General features: G+C 37.1%; 1 protein-coding gene across 4 annotated transcripts in view; it reads right to left on the reverse strand.

The window, feature by feature from the left end:
- LOC124158615 (serine-rich adhesin for platelets-like) overlaps nucleotides 1-18,276 on the reverse strand; it is a 304,427-nt gene that overhangs the window by 2,487 nt on the left and 283,664 nt on the right. The window contains exons 13-26 of one of the 4 annotated variants that reach the window (XR_006864846.1): nucleotides 17,261-17,589; nucleotides 16,479-16,634; nucleotides 15,090-15,935; nucleotides 10,039-10,199; nucleotides 9,395-9,577; nucleotides 7,336-7,455; nucleotides 6,955-7,089; nucleotides 6,500-6,642; nucleotides 6,172-6,246; nucleotides 5,893-6,085; nucleotides 5,256-5,382; nucleotides 4,650-4,838; nucleotides 2,655-2,798; nucleotides 2,492-2,569 (exon numbers count right to left, since the gene is read on the reverse strand). Coding sequence is in view for 2 of the 4 variants with exons in the window: in XM_046533786.1 (XP_046389742.1) it covers nucleotides 2,505-2,569; nucleotides 4,650-4,838; nucleotides 5,256-5,382; nucleotides 5,893-6,085; nucleotides 6,172-6,246; nucleotides 6,500-6,642; nucleotides 6,955-7,089; nucleotides 7,336-7,455; nucleotides 9,395-9,577; nucleotides 10,039-10,197; nucleotides 15,091-15,935; nucleotides 16,479-16,634; nucleotides 17,261-17,589 (2,719 nt within the window). In the remaining 2 variants the exon portion in view is untranslated. The remainder of the gene's footprint in view (nucleotides 1-2,491; nucleotides 2,570-2,654; nucleotides 2,799-4,649; nucleotides 4,839-5,255; nucleotides 5,383-5,892; nucleotides 6,086-6,171; nucleotides 6,247-6,499; nucleotides 6,643-6,954; nucleotides 7,090-7,335; nucleotides 7,456-9,394; nucleotides 9,578-10,038; nucleotides 10,200-15,089; nucleotides 15,936-16,478; nucleotides 16,635-17,260; nucleotides 17,590-18,276) is intronic. The other 3 variants (XR_006864847.1, XM_046533786.1, XM_046533784.1) reach the window with 3 other exon arrangements.

Consider the following 18,276-nt stretch of genomic DNA (forward strand, 5'->3'; position numbering starts at 1 on the left):
TATGAGGTCAAAGACTTTGATTCTGTTGCTAGGAAATGGTTATTTTCTAATGAGTGCAGTCCATACACTTTATTCATTCCTTTCTCTTCTCTCCCTTGATTATGTTCATGTGCCATGAAGGGGCTTAAGAAATGAAAAGGATCAATGACAAAGAAAGACCGAGTGATAGGAATATGGCGAGATAATATGCATTTAAATCAAAACGTTTCTTAAGCAGCTGTATGGTATCAATAAAATCTTCACAAAATATGTTTATTGAGAAAGAAGAAGGAAAACACTATTGGTTGGGCCTCTTTGCATTGGAAAGTCTCCACGCTACGGTTGTCCACTTTGATGGGACACAGGGTAAGGGACCACTGCTATTCCCTCCCTCGTATCCATTTTATTCCATTACTCACATCACTCTCAGAAGCAATCCCTTTTACGATGAATTCCTGAAAGTTATATTGATAGAGTGCATGAATGAAGGTTGGAAAATGATCCATATTTACACCAGCCCTCCATTCGTGGACACAAAACAGCCAGACATTGTACATTTCTTCTAAGTGTCTATTTCCTGTCTTGTTCTACCCCCATAAAACCTGCTAAACTCCAGGGGTGGGAAAGGGGGCAGAGTAGCTCTTGGGGTGGAGATCAGTGGCACAGCAAGGGGGGGGAGAGAGGTTTTGGGGAATAAAACCCTCCCCCCCAGAGCTCAGATAAATTTAAGTTTCATCCATTTTACTTAATTGGATTGATATTACTAATATAATAGTGTCAAGATTAATAAAATATCCCACAGAAAGCCGCAAAACTCACCTTTTTGAACCATTTATCTTAAAATTCCGCAATTTATTAATCTCGCACCTACTGCTTATCCAGGTGGGTATTCCATACCCCCACACACCCCGGTATTACTTGCACTTAACCCCCCCCCCCCAGCCTTAATTCCTAGCTGCACCCCTGGCGGAGATAATGGTTGAAGCACTGAGTATTGTGTAAAACTTCATAATACTAGTTTCATACAATAGACCCTGGTTCAAGTGTAACAATATGCTGATGCCTATAGATTTTCTCTCAGGAATATACAACGTCTGTATTACCTTGCCATTCTCGCAATTAGTGATTCTGCAGCTTGCTCCAGTTTTGACTACCTTGCAATAGTAATTATATTTTTCATGGATAACTTTCCATGTTATTTCATGATATGCATTGTTAGTGTGCTTAATTTCTCCACAAGGCATTTTCTAATACTGTGGGCAATACATATAGTAATATTTACTGTGGATTATATATTTCTGCAGCCTACATTTACATGCTGCAATGAAAGAGAACAATGAGATATAACATTGAATTACTCGTTATTTTGGCCTGTGGCTCAAACTTCTCCTGTGTAATTTTTCATGAGGTTATTTTTGAGTTTTTGATGGTGGCATATCCTACTTCCTCCAATTGGATTAAGGTTATGTATAAATTATTTTTTGCTAAACTGTTCTTATTTGTCGTATCCATTAAGTATTCATGTATTTAATTTTGTGTTTTATATTTTAAGTAATTAAAGTTTAGTTGATGGTTTTAACCCTTTTACTGCCAGCCCATTTCAGGTGGAATGTACGAAGACTGCCGAGGCTATTTTCTGGAATTTGCAACATTTCAGATTAAAAAATTTTCAGCTACATATATACTTAATTTTATTTAATGCATCTAGATTTTTCTCAATTCTTAAGATATATTTATATCTTATAACCATAGATAGATTATGGGGGTTTACTTAAATTACAGTCGTTGAAAAGGCCACAATCACGAAAAAAGTGAAACAAGTTGGGCTGATAAATCAGCCCCTGGCAGTTTTCGCTCAACCAGCGAGGGCCGATATATCGGCCCAGTGGCAGTAAAAGGGTTAATTGTCTAAACTATATCTTTTGTGATGTTGTTGAGTTTTTATTTGTTTCAAGTTTAGGAATTCCCATTCATTGTTCTGACTCCAGCATCGACTGTGATCATACATTAATGAGATTGTACGTTAGCCAAATATTATTCCTGAAGATTAGAGAATAGAAGTCGTTGAATAATCATCAATTTTTAGCGGAGCGGTATTTTTTTTAACTCCTCAATATATGCGAGGCTATAAAATTATTGAATTTAAATCACGTTAATGAAAATAGTTAGTTTGAGTAATTGCAGCAAACTTTAACTTCTAAACTAGTATGTGTAAGTAATCCATTAAAAAGTTTATTCAGTGGTAGTTATAAGCTGTTCACACATAATGATGCATATGTTATAAGAATACATGATGAGTTGTTTAAAAACTAAGTACATAAATGTGATTCTGAAAAGTCCTGTTAAACTTGTTACAGTCTTTGGTATTCATACATATTTATCTGTCATGGTTCCAAAGGGAGGGTATGAATTATGGGTTGAGGCACTAAAGAATGGTATTCATGCACTAGAGTCAGGATTTCTCTGTTGCACATCCAGAGAGACACGAGAGAAGGAATGCAACCAGACATACCGCTGTGACCTAACTATTCATTGCAAGCCTCTGCGAGGAGCTGGCATACATTGTTCTCCCGAGTTCGTGACCGCTTTACTATAGGGACAAGGAGAGTATGAGAATAAAAGCATTAGAGTATCTCAAAGCATAAACCAGAGGAAAAATATTGTGCAAGACTGACCAATGTGTGGACATTAGTGACTTTGATAGAAGAGAGACTTCCACCGTTATGAAACAGAATTCCTTTGGCCACCACCATTGCTGGATTAAACAAAGCCATTCCAGTTGACAGCAAACCTTGGTCAACGTGCTAACAGTGTTGAGTCTGATTGAGTGAAAAAGGGAATCGCAAGAGAAAAAGAAATAAAATAAGTCAGGTCATGATTTTGCACGCTTAATGTTAATGGTCATATATGCATATGGTCCAACTTGGACTATACTCTAGGTATCAATAATATCCATTATACTGTGAAATGCCCTTGTGTTGAGATAAATAATATTCCTGTTGAAAAGTACATAAATGTATTAGTTCTCATTAAAAACTATCAATAATTACTAATAATAAAATCTGGAGGCTGGAAAAAAAACCAAAAACCCATTTCCAATGGCAACAATGAACATACTATGCCCATATAACTCGAAAGAACATCAATTTATGAATTTAATCATCAGAAACTCGAGAATAAGTCTGGATGAAGACTTCTTGGATCCACAGCTAGGTCAAAGGCTCATCTTTACTAACAATTTGAATTATGGCTTCTCATTCATCTTCAGGGCTTCAGGCTTAATTATTCCACATTTAACATTTCAAACTACAGGCATCCCCCGAGTTACGTCAGAGATGCGTTCCGGCAGATTGTGCGTAAGTCGAAATTTACGTAAGTCGAACCTTTGCGTTGGCGCTTCAGCGATTGCTGTATAACAAGTTGTATCGTACAGGAATGAGCGCAACCACATACGCCACCACATCCATCGCTAGAACTGCAAATTTTCACGTTGATTGCTGACTTGGGATTTATAAGCGATTTTTCTACAGAAATTAATGAAATTTCCTTCGAGGAATGACAAAAATGGGTCACTTTATTATTTTTAGCACGTAAAAAACTCTATAACTATTCGATATTTTTTCTACCATAGGTTGTACGAGCGAATATCTACTTCTTCGCGCTCGCATTTGAAAATTAACGTAATCATTTGAAATACGGTTATCGCTTACGTAAGTACGGATTTACGTAAGTCGAGACATACGTAACTCGGGGGATGCCTGTACTGTATTTCTCCGAATATAGTCCCCGTCCCTAATTTTGTGGCTTCAGTTTCGGGAAAAGTTAAAAAAATGCGTTTGAACATAGTCTCCCCCTTTACTTTTACCACAGGCATTTTTGGAAAAAAGGGGGGGGACTATATTCAGACATATACGGTATGTGCAATTTAATACTGGTTCTCAGGTGGTGTCTTCAGATCCAGGAAGCCTTCATTCAAAATATGACAGGAAAACATTGTATCTTTGCTGTGAATGAATACTAGACACATTCAGCCATCAAATGGTCTCAGTTTTCTCCTTTATCTATGGTTCATATTTTGAATGAAGCATATGTTTGTTGTGTTGCTCTGGAGTAGCACTAGAAACCATGTAGTTTTAATGCTCATTCATGAATACTTTGTGCATGAATAATTGAAACAAATATTCAAGACCTTAGATTCAGTGAAGTTGGCCAAGATATTTTGGAACATTCGAAGCAGTGACTAATGAGTAAAGAGAACTAGTGCTGCCGACTGGATATTAAGTTTTATGAAAAATTTCATTTCCACACTCAAGGGTAGTTCTATGAAATGGGACGACATGAATTTTTAAACCTAAATGGATTTCTGAAGCCATACATATTACTATATTGTAAGATATTGATGTTACCTTAAAATTAGAATCATTCTGAAAGACAAGAGGAAAATGCTGAAAGTAGGATGTTTGAGCAATTACTGAACTGAAGCATAATATTGTTTCAGAAGACATTTCTCCAGTTGTAGTTGATATTTCTACTGTAATCAAACCCTACCTTAACCAGTGGATTGCATATGTGTAGTTTTTGATGATGAATTCTGGTGATATCTGTCACCATGAAGGTATTATTGTTTTTTCACCTTTTAGCTCCCAAGTCCAAGAAATCCAAAAACTTACAGGATTTGCGATCAGCATGACGTGTACGCTTCCTTTCTCTGGGAGTAGTTCTTGTTGAAGGTCCTTTTGTTGCTGTTTTCACGAGAGACTCCAAAATTTCATCATCTCCATCAGTCATGTTGTCCCCTTGACAGTCATTCCCATTGCCACCCCTGAGTAGGGTGGAAAGACCCCTATCCCGGGTGGTCCCTACAAAAATGAAAAGTTATCTCTCTGTAAATCAGGGTACATTAACTAGTCATTATTTTTTCTGTTCTTCAGTTTGTCTTTATTTTTTAAATATTGGATATATCATGAAATTGTTAGTCATCCAATGTTCAGAATGCAATAGAAACTATTTTCTTCAGTCTACTGCAGGCAGGGATGAGCATTGAGAACAATCAATCATTAAGTGCTACATATTTTGCAATGCAACAGTACCCACAATTTTTGAGAGTTGTGCTAACTAGTTATTTTTCAAAACAATCGTAAACAAAGGGCTTTGACTTAGAATAAAGCCGAAGAAGCTTCCACCTGGTCTGCATAGTTGAAAACCATTGCTATTTTATCAGCAACTTTTTTACTTCAATCTTTGAAACACTGCCAGGTCTTTCTTATAAAACTTACCTATTTCCTTCCTTTGCCTCCGCCATGGTAGGGTGCCACGGAAACTGTCAGCTTCAGAGAAATCACTACCCAGCAGTTGTCGCAGCTCTGCATCTGCCCTGTCCTCCTTTGTCCGGAATTTTCCAACCTTTTGAAAAAGAGGTAATTTCTGAGATGTGATTTAGACTAATGAAAATCGTAAATTTATGGGATTTAATAAAATTTTCAAATTTGTTGCTGGGTTTTGTTTAACTTAACTCACAAAAATATGTTGATATTGTTGGCATTATGAAATTATTTGTGACAAGTTCAGTGAATTCACTTTTAATACTCAAAGACATTACAAGTTTGACCCAGTTTCTATGAGAAGTACCTATTCAATGAAGCCGAATGAAATAGAAAATTATCTTGAAGGTGTGTTTTCATTTTTTGCCATCTCATCTCTTTTAGACAAGGTGAAGGGTCACCCACAGGGCAAGTACTTAGGGTCTGCCCCAGCCTCTAACGTTAAAAGGCCCTTGAAGGGACTAAAAAAACAATATCCTTGCCCTGTTAGGTGAGGGAAAAAGCCTTTGCCTTCGGCCCCAAATATTGGTGGATAGCCATGAGACAACATTTGATTGATAGAATTCTGAAAAGTTTCACCAAGTAATCTTACATCAGTGATCATCTTTCCTCGTGTCTTATTCCGTTCCCTGTGACTGGCTTTCTTTTCCAATTGCTGAAGTACCCTCTCTCGTGTTGTCCTGTATTCCAGAGCAAACTCGGAAATAACTTTACAGAATTCATTTGGCTTGGTATCCTGTACCCGATGAAGAGGAATGCCAAGCCATAGCAAAAACTTGTTAAACCTACAAATAAAAAGGAATGTAATTCAGAATACATATAGCACGAATTACTTAAATGTAAGTGCTCACAAGTGATTTTAGGTTCTTACCTATTCATTACCCGTCGATGGACTATCCCTAAAACAATAATCCTTTCAGCGCAGTCTGCCAGGAAGTCTGACATCCTTCATGTAAAGGAGAGAATAGTTATTAAATTTGTGGTAAAACACTTAAATTTATTTGGTAAGAAGAGACACCATACATTGTATGAGAGTGTAACCAATTGGTGCTGAAGTCTCATTCTTTCTTTTGTACCTTTGATTCCATTTTTTGTTTTGGAGTCAAAATGCTTTTTAATAGTTGTATTATCGACTCCTAATGTCTAGTTCATGTTAGTTTTTTGAAAGGAAAGACTCATTCAATATCATATTTACTTACTTCACTTTAACCATTGTAGAGCCATCATGCTTAGCTATTACTTTCAAATGGTCCCACGACGCCTTACACTCTTGCTCCATCCTTTGGATACTTGTAGCCAGTTCATCAAAGTCCACTTTTGATGCCCTGGTGACTGCTCCTATCTGTTTTGTATAAAATGTGAATTAGTCGAGCTATATGTACATTGATTTGTCAGATAATACCTGTCATGATTCAGAATATCTGGTGTAAATATTCTTATGAAGATAAAAAAATGGAATGTTGTGTTTAGATTATTCACCAATTGAGTTTTTTAGAATTTTATTTGAAGGACCTTTGCTAGGGCTGGCTTAAATTTATTTTTTCTAATTTTCAGTGGAATTTATTTGTTATTCAGTGTAACAGTTTTCATTTAAAGCATCTTTGCTTTCGGGAAATAGAAATTCGAGAATATTTATTTATATATTGATGCATACCTCTGAGTATAAATCTGAGGAATCAGGGAACTTCTCCATGACAATGTGGCAAAGGTGATGAAGTAGGGAGTGCTTGTGGACGGTATCTTTGACTTCAGGTACTTTGGCCAAGTACTCAACTTGGAACCCCTTCACCTGGAAAAAATGAATTTTGTAAATAATTCTCTCAAAGCCTATTATTGTAATTTTTCAAGTATTTTTTGTGATATGCATTTGCTGGTTTAACTAAGTATTTCTTATCCTCGGCTAATTTTTTATGCCAAGGAATATCCTTGTATATATATAAGATTTAAAAGAAAAATGAAGAATTGAGTTCGTATCAGTCTCTATATATAATCAACCTACATGTCTAACATTATGAATTTTTCAGTGCAAACATACCTCATTTCCATTCAAGAAAATTCCAACTGACAGAAGAGTACTGAGTATGCTGCGGAATGTTTTACTGGCCCTGAGGGTTTCCATTCCCTGTTTTAAATCCATGAGAGGCTCTGCAACTTCCTGTGAAAGGACAATGGTAATTATTAAATTCAAAAGGATTTGTTTTCAGAAACTCATTGCCATGTAGATCTTTGTTGGAAACAAAATTAATCATGATGATTCATTTTTGACTGTAAATTTCCCTGGCCCCTTGGTTAAGGGGAAGCTAGGGGGAGAATGGGACTCATTGATGTGACCACATTCATTTGAACACTTTGACGAGTCTGTGGCTCGTCAAAGTGTTGGCTCAAGACACGTGTGCCGGCCCACTTTGGTGTGGCATACCTTGGCAAGAGATACTTTGGCTCAGGACATGTTTCTTGTGCCAAAACTACTTGTGCCTACTTTCATGAGTATACCATTAATTCCTCTGTATTAGGTAGACCAACTGCAGTTTGTGATTTAGGTGTCTGGTTGGATAGCCAGCTCTCATTTCAGGTGCATCTAGACTGAACTGTCTGCAGTGCCGTATACAATATATGATTTATTTGGGAGAATCTGTCAAAATAACAATGTTCATGCTTTAAGGACTACATATGTATTTACCTATATTGCTCTGGTACGCTCAAAATTTGAATACTCTGTTGTTAACTGGCCACCTTTTTATAATACAGACTCAATCAAGCTTGAACATGTCCAAAATAAATTTATTAATTACAAATTAGGAATATCACAGCCTGATTACAATATTTCATATCTTCTATCCCTTTTAAATCTGAAACCCTTATCTGATAGACATTCTTCCATCAATGCCCTATTCCTCTACAAATTTCTTATAAGTGTTCCCCTCGATAGGTTCGAGGTTATCAGAACTCCTGGGTACTTCACTTCATCTGTTGCGTTTATGTTAATGCTATTCACAGCATAAATATGGTTAAAATTGGACGAACTCTGCAAAAAACGTACTGACATGCATTTGCTCAGATTAAGGTCGAGTCCCCACAAATAAACGTTGTTTCAATCCAATGATAGAATTTCATAGTCAGAGTGATCACTAATTTCACGGTAGATGACAGCGTCGTCAGCAAATAAACATATTTTACTGCTAATTCGGGAGCATATGTCATTAATGTATATAATGAACAAAAGGGGGCCGATTAAGCTTCCTTGTGGAACACCTGATGTCACTTTGCCTACATCAGAGCTGATTCCGTCAAGAACTACTTTTTGCTTACGATCATTCAGAAAGTTGCGTATCCAGTTTACCACTGTTTCATTTAATCCGCATGACTGTAATTTGTACATATAAAAGTATATTGTAAGGTACTGTGTCAAAAGCTTTCTTATAAGCTTGTCAATAATTATTATTTTTGGCTAGGAAAAAAATATGCAGGTGCCTACTTTTATGATACCTTAAGTGTATAAATCTTGGAGGAAGGCATTTTGTCACTCTCCCCTGGATTTTAGTCAATATGTACAGCCCTCACTTAACCAAAAAATTAATAATATTTTGTAAAACCTATGGCAACAATGAAGCTAACTTGGGATGGTATTACAAAGTTGTAAATTTAGTGCCGCAACTTTGGTGTTCTCATTCCTGGGATGAAGCCTTAATTACTTAATTATTTTTCTGATTGGTTGCAGAAAACAAGTAGTACTACGTGGGTAAGAACCAAGTCACTTTGATATTTATGCATCAGATAAATCAGAAGAGTTGACCATCCTCTAATTGTTATGGGGTACATGATATTACATGGGGTAATGGGATGTAAGTTCCAAAGTGGTGACTTTTTTTTATAAAAAATGGGATATCTGGTCAATTTAATGATACCAGAGATGATACCATTCAGCAGTGATTACCTTATATTATTGTATTCATATACATACCTCAAATAGGGATGTAGAAAGCAGGTTTTTTGTACTGTTTTTTACATCAAACCTATGCTCAAAATATTTTAAATCTTATATCCTATTTTGACTGCTTGTAATCCTCTTTCTTTGCAAAGGCATCTAAACTTACCTTCTCACTGTTCTCATAGTCTAGCTTGAATGCCCACAGTTTAAGCCTCGCTGACAGCTCGGAGATAGAAGCCAAGGTGAGGAGAAACTGCTCAGCACTTCCTAGAGGAACATCAGGGTTTGCAGATTGTGCCTCCTGAATACGTGATCTTTCCTCCTCAGTCGGCAACATTGTCAGCAATTTCTGCAACGTTGGAGACACATATGGAAATGGTAAATTTTTATTAACAATGTTTACTATTTGGTATAAAAAAATTAATTTTGAGATTAAGATACATGAAATACACCATTTTGTGCAGTAATTTGTAAAAAGTGATGGATACAATGCCATACATTACTAATTGCTACTTTTAGTAATTCATAGGTTACGTTAGCCATGCATTCATGTTGTTTTCTATGAATTGCCTATTTTGAAGCAGAGAATGAATATGGTTAAATATAAAGATATGAGTTCTAGGTGGTTTTACATAATATTTTCTCAATTAAAAAATTGTTCTGCCTTTTAGGTCATTTTCCAATTTATGTATCTTTTTGTGCACACTCATGTGAGCAATTAGTTTTAAATGCCCTTCATTTTCAACTAAATTATGTCTGTAATAAGGCATACTTAGAACCTATCCTAGCCTCCAGAATGTAGTGCCTCACCTCAATTCCTTCTCTGTTCACTATGGTGGAATCCATCTTGAGGATAGCCGTTTTGATTGATCTTGGTGGTGGCAGCTTAGTCATCCCTATGTTAATGGCATTTGATCTTTTTGGGTCCAGAACTATGATCTCTTTGCTTTTGTTCATCTCTTGTTGCTTCTGCCATTTTCCATGAAGAATCAAACTTTGTATCATTAGAATGCTATGACATTTTTTTTAAGTTTATGGAATGGTTTCATATAAAAACCCTCATAATTTTTAGCATTTTTTCTGGAGTTAGACTTCAACAATGGTGCATAATGCAAATATCTTTGAATCAAAATACATAGAAAAGTTTGTCAAAAGCATAAGAAAAGTGTGATAATGGTTTATGATGAATGAAATAATTACTCCAATGATAAATTAACCTTTTTAGCAGTAAAATTATATCCAAATCCATATTTTGGGAATTAATTTAGTTTAGCAACTTAATAAATAATTTTATCATGTCAAATCTCGTTTTTTACTGGCTATAGTATCAAACTCTTACAGCTAAACATCAAACATTTTTTTCTGAGAAGTGTAGGAACAGGGAAATATAAAAGGGATCAAAAAATAGCGAGGCAAATAATTAACTTAATAATAATCAAAGAGAATTTTCTTTGACATTTTTCATCTTGGAAGGGAGATATGGAGGTTTTTTTGTCAGATAGTTGACTATACTTAAATTTAGTTTTGTATAAGTTCACAACAGAAAAATTTTGAAGTGACCATAGTCTTTATAGATGTAACTGAGATCACATGAAAAATAGGTTATACCCAAATTTCTAATAGTATATCCCAAGCAGTGACCAAATTGAAAGCAAGAGTGAGATAGGGAGAAGTAATGGCAGGACCATTTGTACTCACCTCCTATGGGAAATGAACAGCATGCCATATTCATGATGAGCATTTAAATGGGAAGATTGGATCCATTAGTAAGCGACAGATGGAGTAAAAGAGAGACAAAATGCACAGTGACGTTATATAACAGTTAAGTACCATTAACAACATGGTAAACCTTTCTTTGAGCCATATTAAAGCATTAAAATATATTAAATGCACAAGAATTAGAACCGTGTGAAGCACAGTTAGGGGATATTAAGTTAATAATTATTTCACAAATTGGTTTTTAGAGAGTATTTTTCTAAGGGCTGTTCTAATTATCCTTTATAAATTCAGCAATGAATGCAAATATATGCAGATTTTTTTAGTTTACTTAGAAACTATATTTTGAAAAAAAGTTGCATTCATGTTTTTCAATTAAATATATTTCTACAAAAATAGCTTGGACTTAGCTGAAAAAAATCTAAAATATCTAATAAAAAATGAAGGAATCCAAGAAAAATCTCCATGCATTCCACAGCAGTGCAACACAAAAATAATAGCCAATATCCATTTAGCTGAAAAGTCAAAGCACACACTCAAAATTGGATCACCATTTTAATTCAGCTCCCCAGAAAACTGTGGCAGAACCATTTACTACCCCACCACTTCAACAAAAACATTGACAACACAACATGGAGGAGGCAGAAAAAGTCACATTGAAAAATTGAGACATAGAGCTACAACTACCCATAACCTAAAATAGTTAGTTAAGACTGGCACATCATCTTATATGCAGAGGACACCACAGTTTAAGCACAGACCAATCACCAGAAATGAGATGTGTACCTACTTTAAATTCTAATGTTTGTGATTGCAGTTACAGGAGTCAAAGACTAGGTTTTATAACAATTTTGGTGTTAATACGAGTTAATACATGTACTTCACAGCACATTAAAACTTCATGATTGGAATACAATGCATTTTATATAGTAGGTACACATAAGCAACTAAACAAATGATCAAATCCAAAAGTAATGGAGCATGCTGTCTTATCTTAGGCATTTTCAATTCAAGATTTTTAATGGGGTCAAAAATTCTATTTGATATTTATGAGGATCAAAATACCAAATTCTTTTCTTTCTTGCTTTTGATGTTTTCGTGTAAATCTTTTACCATTCAGTAGGTGTGCCTCTAATGATCTTAACTGAGAACGATTTAAAATTGAGAATTGATGATAATACAATGATGAAATATTGAGATTAATGCATGTATATAGTTATAAAAATATGTTATAGATATTTGTAGTTTACTTATAGGGTATATTTTAATAGCTTTCTAAAATAGAGTACATATATATGTATTAAGTTATGGTTAACGAGAAGTATTTTTACAAAAATTGGTGTCGCGCAGTGTTTTGTCATTTGAAATTTGACTTTTATTCACGACTACTACCAGCAAAGGGATTCTCCCAAGTTTTTTTTATTCTTAATATTATGAATTGATCCATATTTTTATGCATAAGTTTTCATTTGACTGTTAAAATAGCCTAGTTTATTGAAATGGATTGAGGAGGTGAAATTAGTGGTAGGCAGTTGCATGAATGTTTTTAAAAAGAAAACTTACTACTAACATGATTACCTAACTTTTTTAAATTAAATTTTACAAGGCAAGTATTCATTTGTGTTGTACTTAGAAGTAAAACCTTTGGAAGCCGGTATTAACAAGCTGTAGCTTTTTCAAATAAGGATATTGTGTACCATTTTAAAATCTATTTTCAATGAAAGAGTACTGCTATGTTAACATCAGGATAAAGTAGTGGTGTGCTGTTATTAGTTGAAAGAACCTGTAAGAGTATGTGGAAAGAAATAGCTATGGTAAATGAATTTAAACTTTATAGCTTATTACTTTAAAAAATTGACAGTTTTCTTCATATCCATTTTTGAATTAATTTTGCTCATAGTTCAGCAGGCTGATATATCAGGTTTTGTATCTCATTGTCAGATAAAAGTTCGGCAGGCCGATAAATGGCACTATCATAAAATGTTGTTAAATTTTATTGCTTTGCTATAATTTTATTTATTTTTCAGTATGTGTACATTTCTCTTATCATTGTTAATAAATTTAACTTGATTTAAAAAGTTTGTTTGGAAATATAAACATTGTTGTTACAGTGTTTTTGTTACTAAGATGCTAGATTTTATTAAGTTGCCTTCAGCCTTTCATGTTAGAATGCCTGGAAGAAGGTAAGCCCTATGAGCGGTAAACCATCACATAGTGTGAAGGTATGCTCCTTGATATGTGTAAAATCACAGTGTTAAATGTAGGAACTATGGGAACTATATTTGGTTTCGTGCATCAATATGAGAAATCTGTCTTATTCATGCCAAAACATTGTCATCACTCTGCAAATATACTCTTTAGGTTGTATATATGTGTTAATCAGAAATCATCTATTTGTATTTGATTTTTTTGCATCCAATTTTATCAAAACACCAGTCTCGGAAAAGAAATTTCTTTCAATGAGTTGTTTTAATGTATGAAGTTGCAGTTACACACAATGAGGTATCTTGGATAATGAGTAATCACTTCACAAAATATATTTACTCTTTAACATATTTAAGACTAGTCTTTGGATGGGGGAATAGAGCTGCTAGCCTTTAGCTGCTAACCCTACCTCCTTTTGGCAGAAATAGTAAATAAGAAAAACCTAATAAAAAAGTAGGCCCAGGCTAACTGTGCCTCTCACGACAGACAATGAACAAGATCCGGAAAATGTGAGAGGTCATTGCAAAATAAGTTCAAAACATCATCACGAGTGGACAAGGTCATTTGTCATAAGAATTTTAATGGTCAAAAATGCTCTGACTAGTTTGACACATCTCTCAACTCAATTCTTCTATCAAATTTTCAATCCTTCCAAACTGACTTTACTCTTCTCTTTCAAATCCTTTACCACCTTCTCCCTATGAGAATTAGATTCTGAGGATTTTTTCATGAGCTGTAAAAATCATCCCCCTATGAAAAAATTGTATAAACCTTTTTCAAATTTTTATACATTCTTATACGTTGCCATGGTAATTTATAAGAATGTATAAAAATTTGAAGGAGGTTTATACAATTTTTTCATAGGGGTCTGGATTGCAGGAATGCTGTTTATACCTGTAGTTGAGGTTGTAATATTCTAATTTTTTCGACAACAATCAAAAGGATATCTAACGTTCATGCAACCAGCCATAACTAAAGCATCATGGCAGTATGTTCCATGTCATTCTTTACAACTAATGTGAAATTGTTGATGCTCTAGTTTTCTTCTGTAGGAAAAAGATCTCTTCCAAATTGCTACCTCTAATAAGGATATCTATTGTTCCTGGCTCGTCATGCTAGTTAGACTGCACAGTTCAGGCCCGTGCTGGGCCGCCGGGACACTGGGACGTATCTCGGTGTGCCATCCTGCCTGGAAATCTTTGGTGCCCCCCGGTAGTGCTCCCCCTGCAAAGTGCTGGCACCCTCTAGCTATGGCCATCCACCACCCTAAGAAGGGGTCCAGCACGGGCCTGGCACAGTTAGGGGTAACTTTTAGTCCCATTTGAATTTCAAGTTTTTTTTTAATTAATCAAATCGTTGTAAATTTTCTTGGACTCCATCACCTACATAAAAACTTCCAAGAGATATTATGGCTAATTTATAACAAATAATTTCACTTTTCATCTCCTACGACTCATCAGTTATCTCCATTTCTTACGTTGGTCTGAATCAGTTTAAACTATTCCCTTTGCCTCCACACTTTTTGGAATGTTTCTAATGACCCTCAAGTCTTTCTTCTGCAAGTAATTGAATTATTCTCTCTCAACTGCTATTTCTGGGATTAACAGTGGGACTGCCAATTCATTCTGATATTACCTGAAATTTGCTACAAAATTGTGACTCTGCCCCATAAAAATTTCCATGAGAGGCTTTGCTGTAAATTTTTTTTTACGTCTCATGATGTTATGTTAAAGGGAATCAAATGAATTTCTTTTCCAAGATTTAAGGGTGACCAATTACTACGGCAAAATTATTTCTCATGCTCCTGGATTCTTTCACCTAATTAGCATGCACACACTCTTTCAACTGTTCGCACAGCTCTCACAGTGCCCTTCTTAATTGTTTCACACTCAAGGCCATGATTATGCTCTAATATAGCTACCAGATCTCCTTCTCTCTAACCTTTCCAATCAAATCCTTAGCTCGGGACTCGAAGAGATGCTCCAGCTTCTGGGTATCTATGGCTACTGGTTGCAACTCATCCCATATCAAGGCACCAGTTCTTGAAGATCCCCCAGACAGCTTGGAGAGCACCACGGGGTCCTCCCGCACCTCTTTCCAGAACAGCTTCACCGTCTTCTTGCTCTTCTTACTCGTAGCTGATGAGAATCCCGTTGAAGGGGCCGCTGGTGCCGAAGTGGAAGACAGGGGTGATGATGTCTGGAACGATGAGCGCTGTAAGCCAAGGGGTGGGGGTGGTGGGGGTCTGAACCCGATGCCAGGCGGTGGAGCAGGCGGAACTCTGGGGGCAGGTGGCGGGATGGGGGCTGAGGAAGAGGGGGGCGGAGGGGGTGGGCAGGGGCAGCCAGAGATCGGTAGGGCTGGTGACAATATGTCAGCATCGTCCTCCTCGTGGAGGTCTGTGAAGTCGAGGTCACAGAGCGTGAGTGGCCTCTTGGAGTTGCTTAGCAGTTCCTCCCAGTGCAGCTCAGTCTCCGACTTCTTTATCTCAGCAGGGGCCCGGCCCTGAGAGGAAGCAGACGAGTCTGTTGGGCTCCTGAGGTCTGCCTTGGACTTGGACCTTGCGAGGCCCTCCTTTGCCTTGGAGACGATACCGCTCATGTCACCGATCTCCCGCTGGACCCTCTCCTCTGTGGGGCTGTTTGCCAGCAGTCCTCCCTGACTGGCCAACTTTTGCGTAAGGTCCCGCACAGTGTTTTCACGGCGGAGCCTGAGGACAGCTGCCCGCTCGCCACCCTCGAGGTCCTCGTGCCCTGAGCCCTCTGCATGGCCATTGGTTGTGCCACCTTCGTAGAAGAAAGGAAAATACTGAAGCAACTACATATGTTCATATATGCTCCAGGAAGGTATGTTTACTAGCTCATTCCAATGCATAGAATGTATTGCTTTATGTCAAAATTTAGTTAAAAATTGTTGGAAGATTTTGAATCATTCATTCTATTTATATGTTATTCGCTCTTCAGTGTGGTGTACAAAACAGCTCCCTATTTCCAGTTATTAGAATTATTGTGCCTGTGAACTAATAATTTTCAAGGTAGATAATGAGGATTCACCTTTATAATATCTAAAGAAAATGTCAGATGAAAGTGTTTGATGAAAATGTATAGTTGCTTTCATTGGTTGTGATTCATATAATAAGTAAGGGTGATGTAGGAGGATTTAGGGTAACCTGGAGAAAGATTGTAAGCTTTGTCAAAGTCTATTATGAATAGGTAAAAGGAATTTTTTTTGTAAAAATGGTTCAAAAGAGGGAAGAATGTTGGGTCAGGAAGTGATAGAATATATGTATGATGGTAATGAAAGGGATAGCATTGAAGCCCTCAGCATACCATTTTCAGCACGCCCCTCCTCAACCTGGTTGCCACCACCGAGGGATGCTCTGAGAGTAGCACCACTCTCCTGCTGCTCACGAATGAAGCTACGCTGCCGCTCGGCTCTCTCCCGTCTCCTTCGGAGTGCGGGTGTCACGCCCACATTCTCGCTTGCTGCAAGGATACAAAATGTCAGTGGATATCAAAAAAGATTAAATGCAAGTCGAACAATTTTTCCATTCTTCTACCATTTTGCTTCAGAAATGAAAATGAAATTGCAATTCTAAAATAATGATCAGTATTTATTACAACTGCGGGATTGATTTTGAATTTTATTCTTGGTTGTAATATGGCAGAAATACGTTTCTCCTAGTAGGTAAAGCCTGGGACTGTAGATTTGTGATTTTCATCTTTAAAAGGGAAACGAGTCCCTCATGGTTAATACCCATAATACACACGGCAGGGCTTGGTAAACTGTTGCTGCCTCAAAAAGCACACATTTAAGGCTCTCACAAAGGGGGAATCTAACGAATAACAGCATTGGACAATCACAAACACCCATGCTCTGGATAGGGTACCCAGGCGGGACTTGAACCTGTGACCTTTGGTTTGGCAGGCGAAGACTTAACCCCACCGCCCCCTAGGCCGGCAAAGTTATAGTTTTTGTAGTCTCTTTTCAGTATTCTACAGTATTTTTTCAAAATCCGTAATGATACTGCAAAGCTATGAAACACTTAGGAAAACTAATAAAAACACTCGAGAAGCCTGCAAATTTAGTGAGTGAAAGATGTCAGACCCACCTTTGTTGGACGTTCCGTTGGCAAACTGCGTTTGCAGGTGATGGTTGTGGTTGTGGTGATGGTGGTGGTGGTGTCGGCTGGTGCCGTTGGTGTTCTGCATTGGGGTGGAGGCCTCGGGCGAGGGCGAGTGGCAGGAAGAGGAGCTGGACGACGACTCGCCCTCCTCGCCCTCGGGGTGGTCGGGGCCCTTGGGCCGCGCGGGCCGCACGCGAAGGTGGTGTCCGTTGCACTGCTGCTGTGGCGACGTGCCCGTGGAGTGCCTTCGCGACTTGCGTCGTTCGCTCGTCGTGTCGGAATCCGCCAGGGACTTCCGGTTGCGCAGGGTTTTTCTGCGTGGAAACGGGAAGGAAAAGAAATCAGTGGTCTTATTTCATTCGTGATTTTCGTTGACACGTGCGTTGATCGTTCAAGTCACGTTGTCTTATGTCGACGAAGATAAAACTCTTGAGATCGCTATGACTTTTTTTTTCAGGTGGAACCACAATAGACTTTTATACTGGCGATCTATAGTTGCTATTTTCTCCAAAAACTCTGTTGTTTTTCAGTAGAATCCACCATTCCTCGGTTATCCCGATTGCGACTTCAGAAGTTTTCTTGAAACCAAAAAGGAGATCTATTCTTCTTTTTTTCTGAAGCACCTTAGATTATATTTCTCGGTTGCGTTTATAGTCCAGCAAGATTGCAATTTTTAATAATAGTTTTGCGGTAATTTTTATTTCTTTCTCTCATCATGATTTTTGGGGCGTTTAATCGGAATCTGAGATGTGTTTACAAAATGTCGTGACAGAACAGCAATAGAATGGCAAAGTGTAGCTATTTTTGCTTATTTATTTATGCGTCGGAATCCACTTTTAAAAATAATTTCTCGGTTTAAAATCATAATCTAAAAATTTCTTTCGGGCTTGGGGTTTTAATCTCCAACCAAATGTTTGAACTTAAGCCCCATTGGAAAATTGTCGATTTTTGTCCATTCCGCATAAACCCAGTTTCCCCATTATTAATTGGACAAGCTCACG

The sequence above is a fragment of the Ischnura elegans genome, chromosome 5, assembly GCF_921293095.1.
Source record: "Ischnura elegans chromosome 5, ioIscEleg1.1, whole genome shotgun sequence".
Lineage (NCBI taxonomy): Eukaryota > Metazoa > Arthropoda > Insecta > Odonata > Coenagrionidae > Ischnura > Ischnura elegans.